Below are 25,647 nucleotides of genomic sequence, written 5' to 3' on the forward strand. Positions count from 1 at the left end.
GGGGAAAAATCTGCTTAAGCTCAGAAAAATTTATGTTAATGTTTGCACTTTATTTTTAGCTGTACTACACGTATTCACTGAATAGTCAAGCTATACTTCTCACCCAAAAGGCGACTTTGGAGTCTGCTTAATGCTTTGGTCAACATTTATGTGCAGCATCTCCATGTATTCAACTGAAGCTTCACACATATGTTTGGGATCATTGTGTGAGGGCACATATGACGTTCCAGAAATCTGGCCAGCAATTTAGTAGAATTATGCCCCTCTATGTAGTTAGCCAAGTGTAAGAATAACCGTGCAACATCTTCTTATCTCTGTTTCTATGGCAGGTATTCAATTGAAACTACCGGGTACGCACATTGTTTGTGGACACTGACCAAGTTCCATATTTCTGATCTGAAATTAGCAGAGTAATGCCCCGTTTGTACTTTAAAAATTCAGTTATGTTAAAGTTTGGGGGCAACAATTCAATATCTATTTATCTACTACAGCTGAAAACATTCCTCACCTATCCATGTTCTTGAAGAACAATCACTGACCAAAAACTATAACCTTGAACTTATCAGCAGGACCAATGGCCCCCTTGGTTCTTATACAATCATGTTAAGGTTTAAGATGAAATTCAGGATAAGGTGTGCCTGCAATAAGTGAATATCTCTGTAACTATTGCAAAAATCCTATTGAAACCAGAGATATCTACGTCTCTGTTGAAACTTTGCACATGTCTATTTAAGCACTATCGAAAATTATTCGCAGAATTGTATTTTATTGTCAATAATACTTTTTTTTGACAATCTTTTGTAGAAGTTTTAACATTTTTACGTGTCTTTCATAGCATCATGGGACCTCACTGTTTCGTGACCTAAGTTGTAAAAACGCCGATTTATTACCTCAAGTTTAGATTCAATCATTCAAAAAAGTAGATCTTTTCAGCCAATGTTCTTTTATAGACATTGTTTAACTGATTATTTGAATTATAAGTACAATATCGCCATTACAATCAATGGTTATCAAGGGTTTTGGCAGGTATGTGTATTAACTAATACACATACCTGGTTTTGGCCGTAATATGTTTTGGCCGTCTTGACCCGAATCTGTTTTTCTCAATTACAATAGTGATATGTAGCCTGCAATGGCGGACAGATTGTAGAAGAAATTTTGCTTACGCCTAAATAAATCAGGTATATGACGTCTACAGTATTATCATTTAATCCATAAAGTTTCAACTTTCCTTACATTGAATATAACTTTAAGATGTAGTCATTTTCATGATATAACTGATTTGATTTAAGTTGAAAAACAAGCAGAAAGGGCAGAATACTGAATAGAAAGTTGAAAGCACAGGTGGAAGTAACGTACCCTGGATACTAGTATATATATTATATATTATATATATATATATATATATATATATAGATATATATACACTTCAATACCGTTATTTCGAAGTCGTCGGGACCGTTAAAAAAACTTCGGATTAACAATAATTCGAAATAAACATTTGACAGAAGACTTCTTTGATTCTGTAAAAATGAAACGTTGTGGAATTCGCATGGTTTTGTTACACGCTTACTTAAAAGCGTAAACTAGTCAGATATCAAATAGATTTCCACTTGTAACAAATGGAGGAATAAAATGATTCTTTTTCTTGTTTTTATATTTGTCTAATTACAGAACATATAAAATATGGAACGGGATGTCTCCTGTGTCTTGCACTATCCTCGTAACCAACTAACACGTCTTTCTGGGGGCGATGGCCATATGGGAAACAATCCCAGTGCACTCGATAAAAATAATGAAGAAGAAAGGCATTATGTTTCTGACAAACACATCTCTTGTTATATTCACAAATTAAACGAACTTGCTTGATGAGATGTTCTCCTAGAATAATAATATTAATCCAAGTTTCTAACACGAAAATGTGTAAGTTTTGTTATGGAAATCATCAAATAATCCGTATTCGAAAATATGCTTATGTAAACATCGACTATCTTCGAAATCCATAGCAAGATATATCTTGTGTCTAGTCACTAATCGTGCTTCACTTACAATCTCCAGCACCTCCTTAATTCAAAACTTCTGATTTTGATTTTATTATGTTTTTTATCAACTTTTTGTCTTGAGCCTTATCCACAAAACACGCAAATTGATGTCAATGGTAACCGGTATTGTGTTATTACGATGTATTTAGTTGATTGAATTTCGATTTTATTGATAAACTAATGACTTAATATTTTGACATGAAATTTGGTTATATCAGGAAGAACTCTGAGCTGTATGTATGTACACATAAAAGCTCAGAGCATTTACAGTACAGCCAAAGCGGAACAAACGTATTTCGCGATCCGCAGCGGCAAGGCGAAACAATTCCATGCCGCGTCAGTCGTTGAAGCCGCGTCAGTATGCGGCGGCAAGTCGCATTTCGCCGCGAAACTTCGCATCTGTCCGCCGAGGCATGCCGCGATACACGACATGATGCCGCTTTGAACAAGAACAATGCGCATCATGAAATAAAAAATCTTTTTAAAATTATTAGTTACATGTAGTTAACAAATTTTGAAAGAACAATTATAATAATAATTAAAATCATAATAAACTTATTGTGCGCGGATTGTATTAGCATATACATGTAAGCATAGTTAATGTGTCTGGCCAATTAAGTTGTTTCCCGCCCGTAGTGTATGAATTTCACACATAAACAAGGTCACGTAATTATGTTTTCGCACAATACAAGTGGTCAAGGCTCCAGCATATGGTGGATTTATAAATTAATTGCATGTTGATTTTGCTATTATATTTAAGCTGAGAAAATTAGCAGTTTGAAGCCACATCAATAATCAAGACGGTGACGACGTATTTGTTGTTTTGTTAATCATCAGCTTAATATAACTATTGTTTGAATATGCGTATACAAACATGTTTTTTTTTTGTTCATATTATACAGTTAATATCGCTACTAATTACCCGATAATCCCATATATTCCAGTTTTAAAGCAAATGCTGGTAAATATTTACGATACACAAACATTCTCGATATTTCCTTAAGTATCGAATACATTTTGGCATTTGTTACTATATAGAGATGATGAAAATAACGTCTAATCGGGGCGTTTTTTTCCACTGAACACGTGATTTACGCCTGACGTGATGTTCATGTATTTATACAACACAACATTCACCCAAACTTTCCAAACGACGTTCTACATGTATGCATAATTTTCGCGCACTTTTTATGAAACAAAGGATATTTTAGCACTGTTTATTTGACGCTAGAATTTGCCAAAGGTCGCGTTAGCATTAAAATTTGGAAGTGTGTTTCGAATTACAAATTTAACAATGATAATCGAACGAAACCTTAACAGTTGCGCATAATTAATTCTATGCTACACATACATGTATGTACATGTAGGTGGATATCTTTCACTCGATCCGCCGCGTACGTATGCGGCGGATTTACTCCGCAAAAGTACGCGGGGTTAATACAGACTCGGTGTCATTGCGCGGATCGATGCCAAGTGCCACGGCGATACGCCGCATGAAAACACGATTCGGCCGCCGCGTACTAATAATCTGGCCGTGGCGTAGCCGCGGATTATGTTTGTGCCGCTTTGGCTGTACTGTAAGAAGAACTAGGTCAAATGTGCAAAGCCAGGCCTGACTCATACACCTACCGGTATTGACTTGTCAGAAAGGTATTGGAAACCATATTTATTTGTCAACTTCCAGAAGAAGGTTGTTCTTTTAATGCCCCCAAAGGAGGGCATATAGTGATCGCACTGTCCGTCTGTCCTTCCGTCACACTTTTGCATTTAGGTTTCGAAAAATGCTCATAACTTCTATGTTGCTTCAGATATTATCTTCACGGTTGGTATGCATGTGAATATGGACAAGGCCTTTCCATACGCACACAAATTTCGACCCCTTTGACCTTGAACTTCGGGTCCGCGTTTAGGTTTTGAAAAACTGCGTTTAGGTTTCGAAAAAAATCATTTTTCTGGGGCATATGTCTTCCGATTGAGACAGCTTTTGTTAAACCATGATTTTTGCTAAGACGATTTTAGTATTTCACATTTGGAAAAGTGTGTATTCCGCCAATATTGTTTGAATACTCTTAATTTCATGGGAATTTCTAATAAAATTTTTAGACATTTCGGGCTGACTAGTTAAGAATTTCGATATGCCAGTGAAGCATAATTATTCCCCATACTACACCTCCATGCAGCAGGAACTTGGTTGGCAGACCCTACAAGACAGATGAAATGACACTAAATTATTTTTTTTATGCCCCCGGTAGGGTGGCATATAGCAGTTGAACTGTCAGTGTGCCTGTCCGTCCTTCCCAAAAAAACTTTAACATTGGCCATAACTTTTTAAATATTGAAGATAGCACCTTGATATTTGGCATGCATGTGTATCTCATGGAGCTGCACATTTTGAGAGGTAAAATTTTAAGGTGAACATCATCCTTCAAGGTCTAGGGTCGAAAAAACAAAGTCAAGGGAAGTAATAAGCTTTAAATGGACATAGTTATCTGACCTGCCCATGTATATATTTTTGTTAAATAAATCAAAGCGGCGCAGTAGGCGGCATTGTGTTTCTGACAAACACATTGTGGTAAAAGGTCAAGGTCAAGGTCATCCTTTACGGTCTACGGTAAAAAATACAGATTTAAGGGAAGTAATAAGCTTTAAAAAGGGAGAAGATTATTCAATATTGAACATAGCCACTTTATATATTTGGCATACATGTGTATCTCTTGGAGCTGCACATTTTGAGTGGTAAATCCAGTCATGGTAGTGGCTTTTAATTATTTGCTACTAAATAAAGACATTTGTTACAGACAATTATTTTCAAGGGAAGTATTTTATATAATTATAAATCTCATATTATATATTTCCTTACCCAGGATTGAAGTTCTTTTCACAGTTACTGTACAGATTTATTTTGATTATTTATAACCCAAATGATTGATTTGTCAAAGTTTTTTTTAAATGATAATATAATTATAATTTCTTTGATGTTCATTACATACCTGTGGACTCATGTCCATAGATACATGATCAACTCTGGTTATATATATGAAAAAGAAAAAACTCAGACCCCTGTGATCTCTTTTCAACAACAGGTTCTGGCTATGATCTCTTTTAAACCACAGGCCTTGGTTGTCAGTGATGTCTGACATGGTCATAATTGACTGTGAGATCCTCCCCCACCCGCCCCGGTTGGATTGGACAACATTCAAGGGAAGTAATAACCTTTAAAGGGAGATGATTTCTATACCTGCCAAATGATAAATAGAAATTTTATTTCAATGCGGCGCAGTAGGGGGCATTGTGTTTCTGACAAACACATCTCTTGTTTCAAAATTGTTCAAGGTTTAGTTGCTGTGCCCCTACCATCATATATCGAGCGACCCACCAGATTCACTCGTCACATGCACCCCCTCTCCTACAAACAGATCCATACCGCTGCAAATTATTATAAGTTTTCATTATTCCCAAGCGCTATTGTGATGTGGAACAACCTCCCTGCCACTACAGTTTTACATCATGATCTTGAAGGGTTTAAGCAGTCCCTGCTTTCTCCTTCTGCCCCTTGAACTCTGAGAGACATTTTTATATCAGTTTTTAACCTTAAATCACTTCACCTTATAATTAATCTAACATACTTTTATCTTTCACACTTTTCACTTTTTAACACTTTTATCTGCACTGACTGCGCACCTGTCAATAATACCCGAAAGGGGAGTTGGACAGTATAGATAAATAGTTAGATCGATATTTATGTCAGACATGTTTATAGGTCCACAGATGTTAAGTGAAGTCTCAGCATGAGCCCATAAATAGTTTTTTTTCGGTTGTTAAGACCACAGGTCCTCTGCATAAGTTGCTACCACCCCCCACCCCTCTTCTACTTCTCTACCCCTAACAAACCCATCTAAATTGTCCATCATTTGTTATACAAAATCTCAAAGGAAAAACTTTTTTATTATATATATTACAAGGTATGCGACTACGACCCTTGAACTGCTGATTACAGCACACCATCCAATTTCCGAAGCTCACTACTCCATCAATTGACAATCGTTTTGCGAAATCTTTGTATCAAACAACAAAAAAGACTTAACACTAAATGAATGAATTGATGCCTGTTCGCAAAAGTCTTCCGAAAAGCGGTCATGAAACAACAAACTTGCAAAAGCATTTTATAGAATCGATCTGGCTGCCACGAAAATACATTGCAAGCTTGCATAACTCAGCTGGACAGTCATTCACGTTGTAATTACACATCTCATACAATCAAATACATGTACAATCAAAATTAAACGACGTTATTACTTACTAACATATATATCTCCCTAACTCCCAATTTGTTGCGAGAATCAGGTTTCCAACTATTCCACCAATGCCTTTCACAATTGCTACGCCATTGTCTGAGAAAAGTTACACCTCCGAAAATAGTCACACCTCCGTTATTTACAAATATGAATGGCACAATTTTGATGAAAACTATATTAAACTCAACAATTTTTTACCATCGTCTCCTTAGAACACAGTTAATACTTTACATATCAGACAATTTTAGGAATGAGTGACTAGGATCCTTTGTTTGAAAATATTGTATTATTTTTGGACATAATTCAATCGGCAGTAAGGTTATCACGTTTAAACGAAATCCTTAAATTTTTTAACCGAAAAACGTTTATACCACAAATTGCCAGGAACCATTTAAACGTTATTTTCTTGTCTCTATATGTGGAAGTAATTTTTATACATGATATTGCTTTTTTTAATTCTTTGACAGCTGCTCTAAAGGGCTTGATATTCCATGAGACATCATTATGGTAAATTGGGTCAATGATCATTTCTTGCACAATTTTAGCATTTAAATACACTGGTTTGTGCTATTTATTTTAACAGCCAATTAAAATAAGTGTCTTCATTAAGAATTAAAGCAATTGCCACAGATAAATATCCTCTGAAGCAAATGATGCCTGTAGGCAGAACTGCAAGAGGAGGTTTTCCTGCTGTTTTACTGAAAAATGCAATTAAAAGATTTTTTTGTGGAAACATTTAATTATAATAAAAGTACAAAATAAATAGTGTGTAACCTTTTATTATAATAATGAGAATACAAGTGGGTTTGAATATGAAGTCACTGATGCGCAATTAATATAAGCATGTAGACAGAATGTTTAATTTGAGTTTCACTGGTGCTTTTATACGGATAATGATATATATTATTTCCACAAAATGAATACCACAATTTTTGTCCATTTAAACTATATCTCTTTAATCTTTTGAAATTATTGTTACCAAATATGTTAATGCTAGCCCCTGAGAGTTTTACTGCCCCCCCCCCCCCAAAAAAAAAGTCAGCTCTTGTTTTGTGATATAATCCCCTATTATTAGTGAAACAATAAAGGCCAAAGGTCAAATATGTGCATGGTTCAGCATTTTTATGCCCCCCCCCCTTCAAAGAAGATGCTGATCGGTCTGTCTGTTGGTAGACCAGTTTGGTTTCTGATCAATAACTCGTCAATAGAATGACCGATTGGCTTGAAACTTCAAATGTGGATTGGTCTTGGACAGTAGATAACCCATATTGAAATTGGGGTCACTAGGTCAAAGGTCAAGGTCACTGTCAAAATAACTGTGGACATCATTTCCGATCAATAACTCGTCAAAGAATTGACTGATTGGCTTGATACTTTACATGTGCATTGGCCTTGGACAGTAGATGACCCCTATTGAAATTGTTTCTAATAAAAAATTCGTCAACAAATTGACTGATTTGCTTGCTACAGTAGATGACACCTATTAAAATTGGGATCACTAGGTCAAAGGTCAAGTTCACTGTCTTAATAAGTGTGAAAATTGTATATTAATAATAACTTGTCAATCAATTGACAGATTGACTTGATACTTCACATGCCAATTGGCCTTGGACAGTAGATGGCCCCTTTTGAAATTGGGGTAACTAGGTAAAAGGTAAAGGTTACTGTCACAATAAGTGTGAAAATTGTTTCCGATCACTAACTCATCTGCAAATTGACTGATTGGCTTAATACTTCACATGTTCATCGACCTTCGACTGTAGATGACCCCTATTGAAATTGGGGTCACTAGTTCAAAGCCCTGTTTCGGGTGGCATATGTCTCTTTTAATTATTGGCCTGATTATAGGGACAGTTTTGAAGTCATGTAAAATACTGTAGGTGTTAAAATGTGTGGTACCAGATAAGAAATAGTACATATATCACAGATGGCTTCTTGCATTATACTTACTCCCCAATCAGTCCCCAAATATTAACAGACCTCTGCCAATACTATGTCCATTCTGCATTTTCAGTCGCTATAATGAGAGGAAGCCCTTAGTGGTCTGTACTATTTCTTTTATGATTAAATGGAACATAATTATGATAAATTTTGTGTTTTGTATTAAAATGTGTACATTTATTATTTAATCTATTGAAGAATAATATATTTTTAACAGCCGAAGGAACATTTTCATTGATTTATTATTTACACATTGCAATGACAATATCAACTTCATCAACACTTTGATAATATTAAAAGAATCAAATTGTATAAGTAGTTGATAATATTACAAGAATCAAATTGTATTAGTTACATTCATAAATGATTTCAGAGATTTCAATTGAAGCAGAATCCTACATTTTGATGCAAGCACTTTGCAATTTCCTCCTTTTCGACCCCTTCAGATTATCTGCCTTGCATCATTTTGATGCAATTGTTACTTCAACGCTAAATAAGTAATTAATCCTTTATAATGCAGCGTGTGTTAAATCGCATGTATTAGACTAAAATGTATACTAAGAAACATGAACAGATAATTTATCTAGTAATGTTTCACATACAAAATAACCCTGTGCTTCATTATTTTGACCCCTGAAAATTTCATCTGACCCCTTAAATGTTCAACCCCAGGGTCATTTGACGCTTTGTTTTCAAAATCTATTGAAATCAGTGCTTAATGATTTTATTGTAGATTATTTAACGACTTGTACAGGCCAATCATCGGGATGGATTTTTCCTTATGGGGTGAGTATGTCAAAAGACAGAGACAGATGGATGAGGTTTCGTCTTACAATGGGGACGTTGACAGGTCGTTCACCCGTGACATGGGCAGCTCCACAGTTCACTCCATGAAGATGATGCAGCATCTGTATGACCAGCTGTGTGCCCAGTCTGAGTTCTGTGACATTACTCTGGCATTTGCAGGCATTGTGAGTACGGTTTGATTTCAAATCCACGGAGATGCAGTTTAACACACTTACTGTATAATGAGTTAATAATGTATAAGATACTACAGTCCAACCTGTCAATAAAGACCACTCAAGGGATTTGGTCGTTGTGGTCTTTGTTCACAGGTGGTCTTTATTCGCAGGGTCGATCGAAACTTTGCAAAATATGCTAGTAGTTTTTTAACAGGTACCTTATCTATGTATGTGCTCTATTGTTTAAATGTTTGAATACTTATGCATGTATAATGAAATAAAGGATTGAAAACACAGTTTTGTTTTACATTTGTATATTTATTCGGGTTGTATTTCTATTCCCTTATGTTTTTATTATTTATTTAATTTATCATATACTGTATAAATAACTATTGACAGACATGTATACGTACATGTACATGTAATTCTACAAAGAACAAAGTACAAAATACACATAACATAGCAAACATTTATACATGAATCACTACTACACAACCAGTAAATGCACTAAGTCATTCACTGACGCGAATTCCGACTCACGCTTAGGGCGTTTACTTTCACAGTTTACGTTTTCCTCGAATTCGTCCATAATCTCATGTTTACGCTTTAAAATGCTCTGAATTTGAGTTTTTCCTACACCAAGATCACTAGCCACTCGTCTACAACTGTGTCCTTTACATAACAAACTAATGACCTTAACGCGTTCTTCCAACGTCAAGAACTTACGCTTGGAAGCCATGATGGTTAACTTGAACTGACAATTTACTTTTCTATAATCTATGAACGTCTTATTACGGAGAAATCTAAGAAGAGAATGACAATCAAAATGTTTGTCTTTAATAGGCATCGTAAATGATATGAAACCGTTAATTTCCTTAATGAGTTTATGAAAGCCACAAATTTGTCTTTGATATTTTCGGCAATTAGTACATTAATCGCGAGTCACTTAAATACAAAGGCAAATTTTTACACTTTTGACAAACTGTCAAATGCATAAAAGAAGCAGCCGACTACCAATTAGCAATGCATGCTAAATAAACAAACAACTGCTATCGAGTGCAATAAACTGTCACTTGCATATATCTCCATAGCGACCGACGAGTCCACTGGTAAGATGTGTATCACGTGACTACGCAGCGTTTTGGTGGCCATTTTGTGTTTTGAAAGTTGCGAAATCGTTGATTTTTATGATTGCAGTGGTCGTTTTAAGCTATCAAAATGGAGATTTGGGAATGTAAAAGGGTGGTCGTTGGTCTTTGTTCACAGGTGGGCTTTATTCGCAGGTTCAATATATAGTGAAATTGTTCGGGAGGAAATCGGTGTGGTCGTTATTGACTGTTGGTCGCTATTAACAGGCGGTCGCTCGGGCAGGTTGGACTGTATTTAAAAAGTTAACATGTGACAGATTAAAAGCTTTTGTCAGAAAATGTGCCTGTTAAACTTAATTATTTCAAGGTCTGTGATAATGATGGCATTCTCCAGGCATTGTGAGTACATCATTTGGATTGCAAGTACCACAGAGAGACAGTAGGACACACAATTATGATTTATTAATGTATAAGACACAATTAAAAAAAGTCAACATTTGTCAGAATTAAAGCTGTTGTCAGAAAATTTTTCTGGAAAACATAATTATTTCAAGTTTTTTTATAGTGTGAGTCAGACTTTAAGTCTGGTTGTCTTTCGGAGCATCATTTTGTGGTTTATGTTGTCTTGATGGCTGATGATACTTTTAAATGTAAGAATAACATTTGAGAAATATGTGTTTACTGTATTAGAAAAATATGTGTTTTCTGTAAGCGAAAGTCTGTTTATTATGTATTAAATAACACAATTTCTGTTCATTTTACTTTCCATCATATGTTAAATATGCAATAAAAAATAAAAATTATATTTCTTTTTTATGCTAGTCATTTTTATAAAAGTGTGATTTTCCAACAGGCCAATGGTATAAATAATTGCCCCATTATATATTTGTCTGTTACAGGAGATGAAGGCCCACTGGTGTGTCCTGGTGGCCTGCCCCTACTTTCAGTCCCTATACAACAGTGGCATGTGTGAGAAGGTGCAAGGTAGTGTGAGACATTCTGCACTTATATAATTTGACATGAAATATTCAGGATGATTGACTGCATGAATTACTCTGATCAGACATTCTGCACTGATACACTTTGACATTACATATTCAGGATGATTGACTTCAGTAATTACTCTGATCAGACATTCTGCACTGATAACTTTGACATTACATATTTATGATGATTGACTACAGTAATTACTCTGATCAGACATTCTGAACTGATAACTTTGACATGACATATTCAGGATGATTGAATACAGTAATTACTCTGATCAGACATTCTGAACTGATAACTTTGACATGACATATTCAGGATGATTGAATACAGTAATTACTCTGAACAGACATTCTGCACTGATAACTTTGACATTACATATTCAGGATGATTTTACTTCAGTTATTAATCTGATCGAACATTCTGCAGTGATAACTTTGACATAACATATTCAGGATGATTGACTTCAGTAATTACTCTGATAAGACATTCTGCAGTGATTTCTATGATTGAACCTGTTAAAGATTATTTGCTTTTATATGCTACATTTATGATTTGACATTCTGCGATGATATCTTTTACTGCTACAGGATGATTTACTACTGTAATTATGTTTATAATCAGACATTCTGCATTGATGTATAGGATTTAATTTGTTCAGGATGATTTATTACTGTATATATTAATTATTGTTTATGATATCAGACATACTGCCGTGATATACATGTATACGATTGTACTAGTTCATGATGACCAGCTGCTATTCTTTTCTACTTTTATGGTTACAGGGATTTTTTTCCTTCATAAAGTGCCGGAAAATTGCACTTTTCCAATTGGAAATAATCTACATATTTCCCAATTGCTGTTCAAAAAATTCCCAATTAAAGTTTCATTTTTAGCTCACCTGAGCACATTGTGCTCATGGTGAGCTTTTGTGATCGCCTTTTGTCCGTCTCGCGTGCGTTGTTCGTCGTCAACATTTTGCCTTGTGAACACTCTAGAGGCCACATTTATTGTCCGATCTTCATGAAACTTGGTCAGAACATTTGTCCCAAGGATACCATGACAGAGTTAGAAACCGGGTCATGCTGGGTCAAAAACTAGGTCACTAGGTAAAAAAAAAAAGAAAAACCTTGTGAACACTGTAGAAGTCACATTTGATGCCCAATCTTCATGTAACTTTGTCCAAATGCTTGTCTTAATATTATGTTGGTTGAGTTAAAAGATGGTTCCGGTCCGTTGAAAAACATGGCCGCCAGGGGGCGGGGCAGTATTACTTATATGGCAATAGAGCAACCTTGTGAACACTCTAGAAGTCACAATATTTGCCCAATCATCATGAAACTTGGTCAAAACATTGGTTTCATTATTATCTCGGACTAGTACGAAAATGGTCCAGATCGGTGAAAAAACATGGCTGCTAGGGGGCGGGGCAGTTTTCTCTATATGTATATAGTGAAAACATGTGAACACTCTAGAAGTCACATTTTTTGTCCGATCTACATGAAATTTGGTCAGAACATTTGTTTTCTGGATACGACGGTTGAGTGAAAATGGTTCGGATGGGTAAAATAACATGGCTGCCAGGGGGGTGGGTCATTTTCCTTATATTTATATAGTAAAAAAAGCTTGTGAACACTCTAGAAGTCACTTTTTTGCCTAATCATCATGAAATTTTGTCTAAACATCGATTTTATAGATATCTCGGACGAGTTCAAAAATGGTCAAGATCGGTTGAAAAACATTGCCGCCATGCAGGGCAGTTTTCTGTATATATGTTTATAGTGAAAACATGTGAACAGTCTAGAAGACACATTTTTTGCCCAATCTTCATGAAATTTGGTCAGAACATTTGTTTCCTGGATACCGTGGTTTAGTTTTAAAATGGTTCGGATGTTAAAAAAACAAGGCCACCAGGGGGGGGGGGTCTTTTTCCATATATTTATATAGTAAAAAAGCTTGTGAACACTCTAGAAGTCACATTTTTTGCCTAATCATCCTGAAATTTGGTCAAAACATTGGTTTTGTGGATATCTAGAACGAGTTTGAAAATGGTCGTGATCATTTGAAAAACATGGCCGCCAGGGGGTGGGACAGTTTTCTCTATATGCATATAATGAAAACATGTGAACAGTGAAGAAGACACATTTATTGCCCAATCTTCATGAAATTTGGTCAGAACATTTGTTTTCTGGATACGACGGTTGAGTTCAAAAATGTTTCGGATGGTTAAAAAACCTTGGCCGCCAGGGGGGGGTCTTTTTCCTGATATTTATATATTAAAAAAGCTTGTGAACACTCTAGAAGTCACATTTTTAGCTACTTCCTATGGGTCTAAGGTGAGCGCCTTAGGGCCCATGGCCCTCTTGTTTGTTGTGCCCCCAGTAGGGTGGCATATAGCAGATGAACTGTCCGTCTGTCAGTCTGTGCGCTGTCCGAAAACTTTAACATTGGCCATAACTTTTGCTATATTGAAGATAGCAACTTGATATTTGACATGCATATGTTTCTCATGAAGCTGCACATTTTGAGTGGTGAAAGGTCAAGGTCATCCTTCAAGGTAAAAAGTAAAAATACAATCCAAGGGAAGTAATAAGCTTTAAAAAAATTCTAAACCTGCCAAATGATATATTGAAATTTTATTTCAGGCGGCGCAATAGGGGGCATTGTGTTTCTGACAAACACATCTCTTGTTTTGTATACATCAAATGCAACATTTAGTTACGTTCCCCATGCAGCTCTATAATATGGCTTGAATCCAAGTAAATATAATACTGACAACTTGACAACACTTATTTATCAATTTTAAAGTATTTGGGAGCAAACAATAAATCAAATACACCAATTTCATGAAGACTTCATGACGCAAATTTACCCAATGCCAGGGTTTGCTGGGCTAGTAGCCCAGTACTGGTACTTTTCCTAACAGGGCAAAAAAATTCACTTGGTTATAAATTCTGCCATGAAAAAAACGCTATAAAGTTCACATGTTCTGTATGATATGATAGTGTTTCTTTCTTTATGATCATATTGTTTACATCCTCAACCTGTTGAAACGATTCATGTTAAGTAAGTGATTGTATGCACTATACCAGTATGCAAAATGTCCACTTTCTTAGTCAAAAGTCTTACCTGTGTATGAAACAAATAACAAATTAAATGGTTATGTTCTAGGGTCTATACATGAGTTTTGACTGCATGTTGTATGTTAGTTTCCTTTTAGTTTTCACTTTTGACATGCTTTTGGTTAGATGTTAGTCTAAAATATAGTAAACAAGTGTACTGAGGTGAAGCTGCATTTATTTCAGGAAAGGTGCACATTCGAGTAGGGAAACTTTCTGCAGTAAGGTCTGCAATAACATTCTTGTATACTGGCACCATCAAAATTCAGTATGCAGCAATCCGCGATATTCTAGAGGTTGCTGACTACCTACAGATAGATGACCTTAAATCTGAGTGCACTAATTACCTAATGGGAGTTGAAGTGAGCATCAGTAACTGCGTACACATGTGTTTGCTTGCAAGTCAGTATGACTTGGATAACTATCCAAGAGTATTTGAATACATGCGAGGACATCTGCCGGAAGTGTTACAACAACCAGATATGCTCATTTTAACTGCTGAATCAGTTGTAGAAATGATTAAGGATCCTACTTTGAGTTACGTTCCCAGAATTGACTTCTTCAAGTTCATTTTAAAGTGGGTGGAGAATGACAAAGAGCAGCGAATGAGGTTTTTTGAGGTCATGTTTTGTGCATTGGAGCTTCAAAAAATGAATAAGGAATTCTTGGAAATGGAGGTGGAAACCTGTGAATATGTTGCCATGTCAGAAAAATGCAAGGTGCACTTGTTAAATGTGAAAATGAAATACATGACTGGTCTGTTGTCTGCGGATGGCAAGACAGACGTGATGTTGTTGGTGGGTGGCTGTGGAATGGGACCACTGTTTCACGCATTCTATGCGGTGCCATTCCTACCTGTGGTGGACCTTCAGTCCCTTAACTGTGTCTATGGGTATGTGATCAGTGACAATCGCTGGGTGGAGCTAGCGCCGTTGCCAATGGCAATGAGGCGTCCAATAGTGGCCTTTCACAATCAGACTAGCTGCTTATATGTGTATGATGGAAGTGTTGGAATTCCTGTTGAGGACAAGATAGCATACCTTCATAAGTATGACATAGTTGGTAAGGAGTGGACAACGGTTCAGATCCGTCTCCCAGCTCCCGTTGATGATATAACAATCCATGCTATTTTATTTCTTAGTGACAACCAGTACATGGTGGCCTCTGCAAGGCCATACTCCTCTGATCCCCAGAAAACTACACAGCAAAACGTCTATATGTTCCGTATAAATAGTGATTTGACTCAGTGTTGCACCATTGAAACTCTGTGCACCAGAAATTTCAAGACCGAAGTTCAGGTCTGTGTAGCAGAAGGCAAGTACATTTGCGTAATGTGCTATAAATGTGGACCTTCAGGAATCAAGAGGAACAAAACCGTGCGCTTTTTCGTGAAAGATGTTACCAAGGGACAAGCAAGAATACCAGAATTTTCTAGAGGTGCTACCCACGAATCGCTGATGTTTGCCATAAACCATGAGGTGTACGTGACTAAGCCAGGGTGCTACAGATTCAGAAAGTTTGACCTGCGAACCCTGCGTTGGGCAGCTGGAAAAGAGCTGATAGTTCCATATTCCGAGGACTCTGCAACTAGTGCTAGGAATGACTTTGTCCACGGCACATTTAAGAATAAAATGTTCATTTTCGGAGGCCGCAATGGTAAAACGTTGGTCAACACAGCCTGTGCTGTGGATGTCACCGCCAGAAAGCTAGAAAACCTGGAACCTGTACCAAAACCAATTGCGGATGGCACAGTTATTCATGCAAGGATACCAAGCGATGTCATAAGTTGCCATATTGACTGTCCCCACTGCAAGTATACAAGTATGCGGTCGGTCGTATCCTACAATGGTGTGGAGTATCCCGATGAAGATGACATCTATGATCATGATCTGTCCTATGATGATGAAGAAGACGATGATGACATGTATTCAGACTTTTGGGACAATGATATGTATGACAGAGTCGACATGTATGGAAACTATGATTGGTTTTAAAATTGAGGTGACATATACTGATGTTATGGTAAACTTACTGTATAGGCAAGTTTTATATTGTATTACTGGGTAGTTTGCTTTTTGTACTAACGGATAGATTGCAAAGGTAACAACAGCGTGAGACTGGGTAAGGTATGTATACATAATTATATATATGTACAGCATTTGTGAAAAGAAACTAGCACCTTTTCTTCAAACACATCATGTTTTCATGGGTTTACTGTCATGTTTGATCCTGACATAGGTTCTGAATGATTGTCCATCTAAGTTTTAGCTTTGTGGTATGAATATGATGTTACTTGAAAAGGCAAAACTGTTTCATTTAAACTACAACATCTGCAACTATCCATACAACATTGACGAACTTATTAATTGACTATTTGAATGTTCTTTAGTACATTAACAACACCTTTATTAGTGAAGTGCTAGTGTGCTATGATAAACAGACAGTATTCTTGAGAGGTTGCTCAATGCATCATATGAATATGCATATTGCAATGAGTTAAGCTGGTATATTGCTTAATGTTTTGCAATGAGACATTGAAAAAAGAATATTTATAAACGCGCTCTGAAAAAATGCATGTGCTTAAAATGTCATCCCAGATTAGCTTGTGTGGATGGCATGGGCTAATCATGGAAGACGCATTTCCTGATTTATGGATTTTATAGCTCACCTGATTGCTCAGGTGAGCTTTTGTGACCGGTCTTTGTCCGTCATATGTCCGTCCATCCGTTAACATTTGCTCGTAAACACTCTAGAGGCCACATTTCTTGTCCCATCTTCATTAAACTTGGTCAGAAGCTTTGTCCCAATGAAATCTCGGCCAAGTTCACTAGGTCAAAGGTCAAGGTCAAGATGACCTGAAATAGTAAAATGGTTTCCGGATGATAACTCAAGAACGCTTAGGCCTAGGATCATGAAACTTCATAAGTACATTGACCATAACTTGTAGATGACCCCTATTGATTTTCAGGTCACTAGGTCAAAGGTCAAGGTCACGATGACCCGAAATAGTAAAATGGTTTCCGGATGATAACTCAAGAACGCTTAGGCCTAGGACCATGAAACTTCATAGGTACATTGATCATGACTCATAGATGACCCCTATTGATTTTCAGGTCACTAGGTCAAAGGTCAAGGTCACGGTGACCCGAAATAGTAAAATGGTTGCCAGATGATAACTCAAGAACGCTTATGCCTAGGATCATGAAACTTCATAGTAACATTTATCATGGCTCGAAGATGACCCCTAATGATTTTCAGGTCACTAGGTCAAAGGTCAAGGTCACGGTGACCTGAAATAGTAAAATGGTTTCTGGATGATAACTCAAGAACGCTTATGCCTAGGATCATGAAACTCCATAGGTACAATGATCATGATTGCAGATGACCCCTATTGATTTTCAGGTCACTAGGTCAAAGGTCAAGGTCACGGTGACCTGAAATAGTAAAATGGTTTCTTGATGATAACTCAAGAACGCTTATGCCTAGGTTCATGAAACTTCATAGGTATATTGATCATGACTCGCAGATGACCCCTATTGATTATCAGGTCAAAAGGTCAAAGGTCAAGGTCACAGTGCCAAAAATGTATTCACACAATAGCTATCAAGGTCACGGTTACTCAACTTAGAAAAATGGTTTCTGGATGATAACTGAAGAATGCTTATGCCTAGGATCATGAAACTTCATAGGTACATTGATCATGACTCGCAGATGAAATAATGGTGAAACTTGACCAGGATGTTTGTCTGTACAATATCTAGGTCAAGTTTGACATTTGGTAAAGATTTAATGAACCGACTCCTCTTAGGTGATCGAACTAGGGCCATCTTGGCCCTCTTGTCATTGAAAGTAAGTCTTCTTAGCCAAAATCTAGTGAAGTGTCGTCCCTGATTAGCCTGTGCTGACTGGGACAACACTTTGTGCACATGCATTAGGCCCCATTTTTAGCTCATTTTTTGTGACTCGTCTTTGTCCGTCGTCTGTCCGTCTGTTCGTCCGTCAACATTTGTTCGTAAACACTCTAGAGGCCACATATTTGTCAGATCTTCATGAAATACGGTCAGAACATTTGTCCCAATGATATCTCGATCGAGTTCGAAACTGGGTCATGCTGGGTCAAAAACTAGGTCCCTAGGTCAAAAAAAAAGAAAAACCTTGTAAACACTGTATAAGTCACATTTCATGCCCAATCTTCATGTTACTTTGTCAAAATGTTTGCCTTAATGATATGTTGGTTGAGTTCAAAATGGTTCCGGTCCGTTGAAAAACATGGCCACCAGTGGGCGGGGCAGTTTTCCTTATTTGGCTATAGAGAAACCTGGTAAACACTCTAGAAGTCACAATTTTTGCCCAACATCATGAAAGTTGGTCAAAACATTGGTTTAATTGATATCTCGGACGAGTTCAAAAATGGTCCAGATCGGTGAAAAAACCTGGCCGCCAGTGGGCGGGGCATTTTACTCTATATGTATATAGTGAAAACATGTGACACTCTAGAAGTTATATACTTTTTTATACCCCCACAAACGAAGTTTAGGGGGGTATGTAGGAGTGAACTTGTCGGTCGGTCGGTCTGTCTGTCGGTCCGTATTAAGTGTCCGCTCTCTAATTCAAGTAGTTTTCATCCGATCTTCACCAAACTTGGTCAGAAGATGTATCTACATAATGTCTAGGCCAAGTTCGAACATGGGCCTTGCCAGGTCAAAAACTAGGTCACGGGGTCACTTAGTGCGTTTTAAACATTCAGCATGTTGTCCGCTCTCTAATTCAAGTAGTTTTCATCTGATCTTCACCAAACTTGGTCAGAAGTTGTATCTACATGATGTCTAGGCCAAGTTCGAACATGGGCCTTGCTGGGTCAAAAACTAGGTCACGGGGTCACTTAGTGCATTTTTAACATTCAGCATGTTGTCCGCTCTCTTATTCAAGTTGTTTTTTTCCGATCTTCACCAAACTTGGACAGAAGTTGTATCTAGATGATCTTAAGGCCAAGTTCGAACATGGGCCTTGCCGGATCAAAAACTAGGTCACGGGGTCACTTAGTGTGTTTTTTAACATTCAGCATGGTGTCTTCTCTCTTATTCAAGTAGTTTTCATCTGATCTTCACCAAACTTGGTCAAAAGAATTATCTAGATGATCTGAAAGCCAAGTTTGAACACGGGCCATACCAGATCAAAAACTAGGTCAAAGGGTCACTTTGTACGTTTTACACATTGAGCATGGTGTCCGCTCTCTGTTTCAAGTAGTTTAAATCTGATCTTCCCCACACTTGGTCAGAAGTTGTAACTAGATGATGTGTAGGTCAAGTACGAAAATGGGCAATGCTGGGTCAAAAACTAGGTCATGGGGTCACTTAGTGTGTTTTAAACCTCACCATGTTGTCCGCTCTCTAATTCAAGTAGTTTTTATTCAATCTTCACCAAAATTGGTCAGAAGTTATATCTTGATAATGTCTAGGGCAAGTTTAAATATAGGTCATGCCGGGTCAAAAACAAGGTCACTGGGTCACATAGTGCGTTTTAAACATCACAATGTTGTCCGCTCTCTAATTCAAGTAGTTTTCATCCAATCTTTACCAAACTTGGTCAGAAGTTGTATCTAGATGATGTCTAGGTCAAGTTTGAATATGGGTCATGCCGGGTCAAAAACTAGGTCACGGGGAATCTCAGTGCGTTTTAAACCTCACCATGATGTTGTCCGCTTTCTAATTCGAGTAGTTTTCATCCAATCCTCACCAAACTGGGTCACAAGTTTTATCTAAATGATCTCTAGGACAAGTTTGAACATGGGCCATTCCGGGCCTAAAACTAGGTCAGGGGGTCACTTAGTGTGTTTTTTAACATTCAGCATGGCGTCCGCTCTCTAATTCAAGTAGTTTACATCCGATCTTCACCAAACTCGGTCAGAAGTTGTATGGAGATGATCTTAAGTTAGAACATGGGCCTTTCTGGGTCAAAAACTAGGTCAAGGGGTCACTTAGTGCGTTTTAAAAATTAAGCATGGTGTCTGCTATTTTTTGTGAAGACGACATGCAAAATATTATGTGTCAATACAGCATGTGGGGGTAATAGTCACGTCTGTGACAAAGCTCTAGTTGGTCCAATTTTCATGAAATTTGGTCAAAACATTTGTGTTCTTGATACGAGAGTTGAGTTCCAAAAAGGTTCCGGTAAGTTGAAAAACATGGCTGCCGGGGGGAGGGGGGTAGGGCTCACACAGGTTGGGTCAGATAATACATAAGTTAATTAAAATAAAACTACATTATTTATAATAGCATGTTTTAGCGTTCTTAAATATTCAACTGTTTGTCAAATATATTGTATTGAATATTATACTTTTTATTGTTTTGATTTAATTTAATTATTTAATTATGAATGAACTTTATATTACTATAATTTATTAAGTTTACACAACGATGTTGAAATTAATAAGCAAACGTAAGTATTACTTGGAATAGCGATCAAAAGTGCATGTATAGGAAAAAAACCTGTCAAGCAAAAATAAAGCTTGTCTAATTTTGAGGAGTGAAGCCAAAAATAACTTTCACTGTAAGCTCTAACTGCCTTTTCTACTTTGAAGTCAATATATTTTATAATACAAGTTTCGTTTTTTTAACATCGCCATTTTGGGATCTAAAAAACAAAACTCTACATTTCTGCTTTTGGTGCGTTACTTCTATTAATGTATGACAATTTGTAATAACAACACTGCTTTAACTAATAAAGGATGTGATTTTACTACACGTTTAACATGTAATCTTGTACTTCGTAGCTAGCGACCCGAACCGGTATCGTTGCAGAAACTTTGACCCGGATCGGCAGGTATTTTTTTGACCCGCGGATTCGTGTTTTTTCGGGTACCCGTTTGAGCACTAGAGGGGGGCAGTTTTCTTTTATTTATATAGTAAAAAAAGCATGTGAACACTTTAGAAGTCAAATTATTTGCCCAATCATCATGAAACTTGGTGAAAAGATTGGTTTTATATATAAGTCAGATAAGTTTGCAAATGGTCCTGATCGGTCAAAAAACATGGCTGTCGGGGGGGGGGGGGGCAATTTTTCTTATATGACTAGAGAGAAACCTTGTGATCGAACAATATAGAAGTCACATTTTTTGCCTAATCATCGTGAAAATTAGTCAATACATTGGTTTTATTGATTTCTCGAACAAGTTGGAAAATGGCTCAGATCGGTGAAACACAATTTTAGCTCAACTGATTGCCCTTGGATTGTCAAAGTTTTCATTATATTATACAAAATCCTTGTAATCACTCTAGAGGTCACAATTTTGTTTCAGATTTTATGAATCTTAGTCATAATATTTATTTTTGTAAGCAAAGTTTGATGTTTGGTAAGGCGGGTCAACTCAAAATATAGTTAACCAGGTCAAATCTTACAAAAACAAAAACACTCCATACGTCAGAGTTTTGGTTCAATAATGATGAAACTTGACCACAGGTTTTTTTTTCCACTTTTTAGGAAGATAGCCCATGGCTTTGGAATTGGGAATTTTATCGGCATTTTCATGAAATTGGGAAAATAAATTCATTAGCCTTTTTCTCCACACGAAAAGTCCACTGATTAGGGAAATACTAAATTTGATTTAACTCTTTATAATCATTCAAATTAAAAGAAAAAAATCATATAATATTTTGTTAGATGTAATTGAATTAAAATTGAGATAAAATACACATACGACTTCTTTCTAGAAAAAAAAAAAAAAAAAATTTTTTTTTTTTTTTTTTTTTTGGAAATTGGGAATTTTTTGCCACATTTTGGGAAAAAAGTATACTTTTTGGGATTGGGAACATAGCCGAATTTCGGCTATAAAATCGGGCCAAAAAAAACCCTGGACCAGGATGTTTTGTCTGGACAATATCTAGGTCAAGTTTGACATTTGGTAAACATTGAATGAACCAACTCCTCTCAGGTGAGCGAACTAGGCCATCTTGGCCCTCTTGTAACAGATAATGGCTTATATAAAAAAAATACTTAAGTGTTAATAAAAAAATGTATTATTTCAAAACACATGTTTGGAAAGCATTCAGTCTCTACTCTGTAAATCTGTTATCATGTGCCATGTTTCTTGTATTGTAAATTGAAATGCCTTGATGTGTTCCATTTTATTTCATGTGATGTGTCGTAAAAAGCATACATTGAATGATTTAGCATAGCTCTAATCTAGCTGTATTATTTTTATTTTAATGTAATTTGTGTGTGTTTCACTTCTATAGTGTGATATTTTAGTATACTCAATTACTTGAAGTTGGATTTCATTTGCAATAATGGTATCCAATATTCTAAATGGCCTTGAGGAATTTTTAGACCTGTGCTCAAATCTTTGCTTGCATTTTGAATGCATAATTCTTCACTTGAACTGCTTATGCAAATTATAACATTGCCGCTATATATTCTCATATGAAAATTTTTGTGAGCTACTGAAGAAAATTATTCAGATATTCTGTTAAATACAGTGTGTGAAAGTGTATAAAAAGATTATATATAATAAATTGTCCATATATTATTCTTAAGATTTAAATCCAAATTTTAGCTTCTTACCAGATTCATACAAAATTTGACAATTATCAAGGAACTTATTCCTGCGTTCGGTGATTATTTATCAAACAATGCATGTTTATAATCTTTCTAATTATAACAAATGTATTGATTATTGTTTTTAAACATACCTGTAGTAGCATACATGTAATACATGTAACCTGATTTTCTTTACAAATCTCCTTTTCCATAATTTTTCAAATGTAAAGAGCTCCAAAACATTTTTAACAAAAATGAGAAAACTTCAGCGACCATAGGCCCACAGTCAAGACATATCCTAACCCCATGCTTAAGTAATCTTGGAAAAATATTATTAAGCTCATAGAAATTTTGCACTTTTTTAATTATTTTTAGCTGTACTATTCACTGAATAGTCTAGCTATACTTCTCACCCAAAAGGCGGCTTTGGTCAGTCTGCTTAATGGTTTGGTCAAGGTTAATGTGCAGCATCTCCATATCACTGTTTCTACTACAGGTATTCAATGGAAACTTCACACATATATTTTGGATTATTGTGTGAGTGCACATACAACATTCCATAACTCTGGCCAGCCATTTAGTAGAATTACGCCCCTTTATGTAGTTAGCCAATTGGTAAGAGTAACCGTGCAACAGCTCCTTATCACTGTATCTATGCCAGGTATTAAATTTACACGTTGCACATTGTTTGTGGTCACTGGCCAAGTTCAATATTTCTGACCTGCAATTTAGCAGTGTAATTCCCTGTTTGTACTTTGAAAATTTAGTCATGTTAAAGTTTGCATGCAACTTCTCCATATCTATTTATCTACTACAGATGAAAACTTTCCATACGTATCCATGGTCTTTAAAAACAATCACTGAACATGAACTATAATGTTGACCTACTTTAAGCAGGATTGGTTCTTATACAATTATGTTAAGGTTTGCATGCAAGATGAAATTCAGGATAGGGTTTGTCTGCAACAAGTGACCATCTCTATTACAGAAATCCTATTGAAACTTTGCACATGTCTTCGGGATCAAAATGCATGGTCACTGATCAAAGCTGATTAATCTGAACTGTCATTTAGCAGAATTATGCGCATTTTTGTACTTTAAAAAATCGGGTTAATACTTTGTTATACAGCTGAGAAAGTTCAGTGTTTTTGTTTGTAACAGCTTAATGGCTCAACATCTACTATATATATTCAAATAATATTTCCTCTAAATAACTCGGTGCTTCAAGGTATTGTGCTGACGTTTGTGTGGACAATCGTTATATCACTTGACTGACAGAAAATGTGCATGACACTAGCAAAGCAGATGAATAGTCCAGCAATCTGTCTTGAGAGAGCTCTTGTTAGTATTCATTAAAGAAATCTCAAATCCAAGTGCAGCCTTGTCAGATTTTGATATTTGTTTCATTTGATATTTATACACTCCTGTTGTGCTTAAATTCTGTTCTAACCATTTCATTAAGTTTGTCTTTTGAGACAGCCACAGCATAAAGAATTTGGGATAAAGTTCACCTTAAACATCAGAATCAGTTTAAACTGTCCTATTTTGTGAAGACTTTAAACTGACTCTAAATAATACATATCTGAAATAAATAAGCGTAAATATTGCAATTTTTTTTTTAATATATGTCATGTTTTGTATGTGTTGACTTCATTTGGATATCATTGTTCACTTGTGTTAATAAATATGTTTGCAATGTGTTCAATAATTATATAATCTGTATGACTCTAATAAACACCAATGTTTAAATGCTATACATGAGCTACATATGAGCTTGCATTTACAAAAAGTGTGGCATAAATTAAAGTAAATAAATTGGGAGTGTGAATTGTCACCAAAATAAATTGGACTTAATGGAAAGGGAATAATTCACACTGAATAATAAAGACACATGGAAGTCTTTTACAAAAATATTATAATGATACATTTATTTTCTTTTACTCGCAAAAGTAATATTGTTCTTTCAGACTTTCATGCCTTAAGGCGATTATTTTGTATCCCCTGCCAGAGGCGGAGGGATATTGTTTTGGCGTTGTCCGTCTGTCCGGAGCCATATCTCGGAAGTGCTTTGGCAGATTTCATTGAAACATGGTATGAGTATGTATATGGATAAGAGGATGATACACGCCAAATGGCATTGTACACCATCAGTTAATAACAGAGTTATGGACCTTTGTATCTTGAAAAAAATGCTTTTTTGTGATTCCGGAGCCATATCTTGGAAGTACTTTGGTGGATTTCATTGAAACTTGGTATGAGTATATATATGGATGAGAGGATGATGCACGCCAAATGGCATTGTACATCATCTGTTAATAACGGAGTTTTGGCCCTTTGTATCTTGAAAAAATGCTTGTTTTAGTGTCAAATATAATACTTTTGTGTCCAGAAGCTTATTGGCGGGGGATATCATTTCAACGAATTTGCTTGTTATCTTTGGTTTTCAAAACACCTAGACTTAATTTCAACAATTACAAATAAAAATTACTTTTGTCAAATTAATTGATATTCCAATTGCCAACCTGGCATTTTATTACGTAAATAAAATGTATGCCAATAGGTAAACAAAAATGGCAAAAGTGATAAACATAACTGCAAATAACAATCAAAATTAACAAGAACATGATTCTTGTGCATTAAGATAATATCTTGTCAAAAACCTTGGAAGGTCTTTT

The 25,647-nt window shown here is 36.1% G+C and overlaps 1 protein-coding gene across 11 annotated transcripts in view; it reads left to right on the forward strand.

Annotated features, from left to right (window-relative positions):
- The first annotated feature begins 1,100 nt into the window (after positions 1 to 1,100).
- LOC127862116 (kelch-like protein 21) overlaps positions 1,101 to 25,647 on the forward strand; it is a 167,450-nt gene continuing 142,903 nt past the window's right edge. For 3 of the 11 annotated variants that reach the window (XR_008040455.1, XR_008040451.1, XR_008040454.1), the window contains exons 1-3: positions 9,015 to 9,249; positions 11,228 to 11,312; positions 14,624 to 17,507. Coding sequence is in view for 1 of the 11 variants with exons in the window: in XM_052401104.1 (XP_052257064.1) it covers positions 9,046 to 9,249; positions 11,228 to 11,312; positions 14,624 to 16,431 (2,097 nt within the window). In the remaining 10 variants the exon portion in view is untranslated. Of the gene's footprint in view, positions 1,182 to 9,011; positions 9,250 to 11,227; positions 11,313 to 14,623; positions 24,725 to 25,647 lie in introns of those variants that run through there. The other 8 variants (XR_008040447.1, XR_008040453.1, XR_008040446.1 and 5 more) reach the window with 7 other exon arrangements.

The sequence above is a fragment of the Dreissena polymorpha genome, chromosome 16 (genome assembly GCF_020536995.1).
Source record: "Dreissena polymorpha isolate Duluth1 chromosome 16, UMN_Dpol_1.0, whole genome shotgun sequence".
Taxonomy (NCBI): domain Eukaryota; kingdom Metazoa; phylum Mollusca; class Bivalvia; order Myida; family Dreissenidae; genus Dreissena; species Dreissena polymorpha.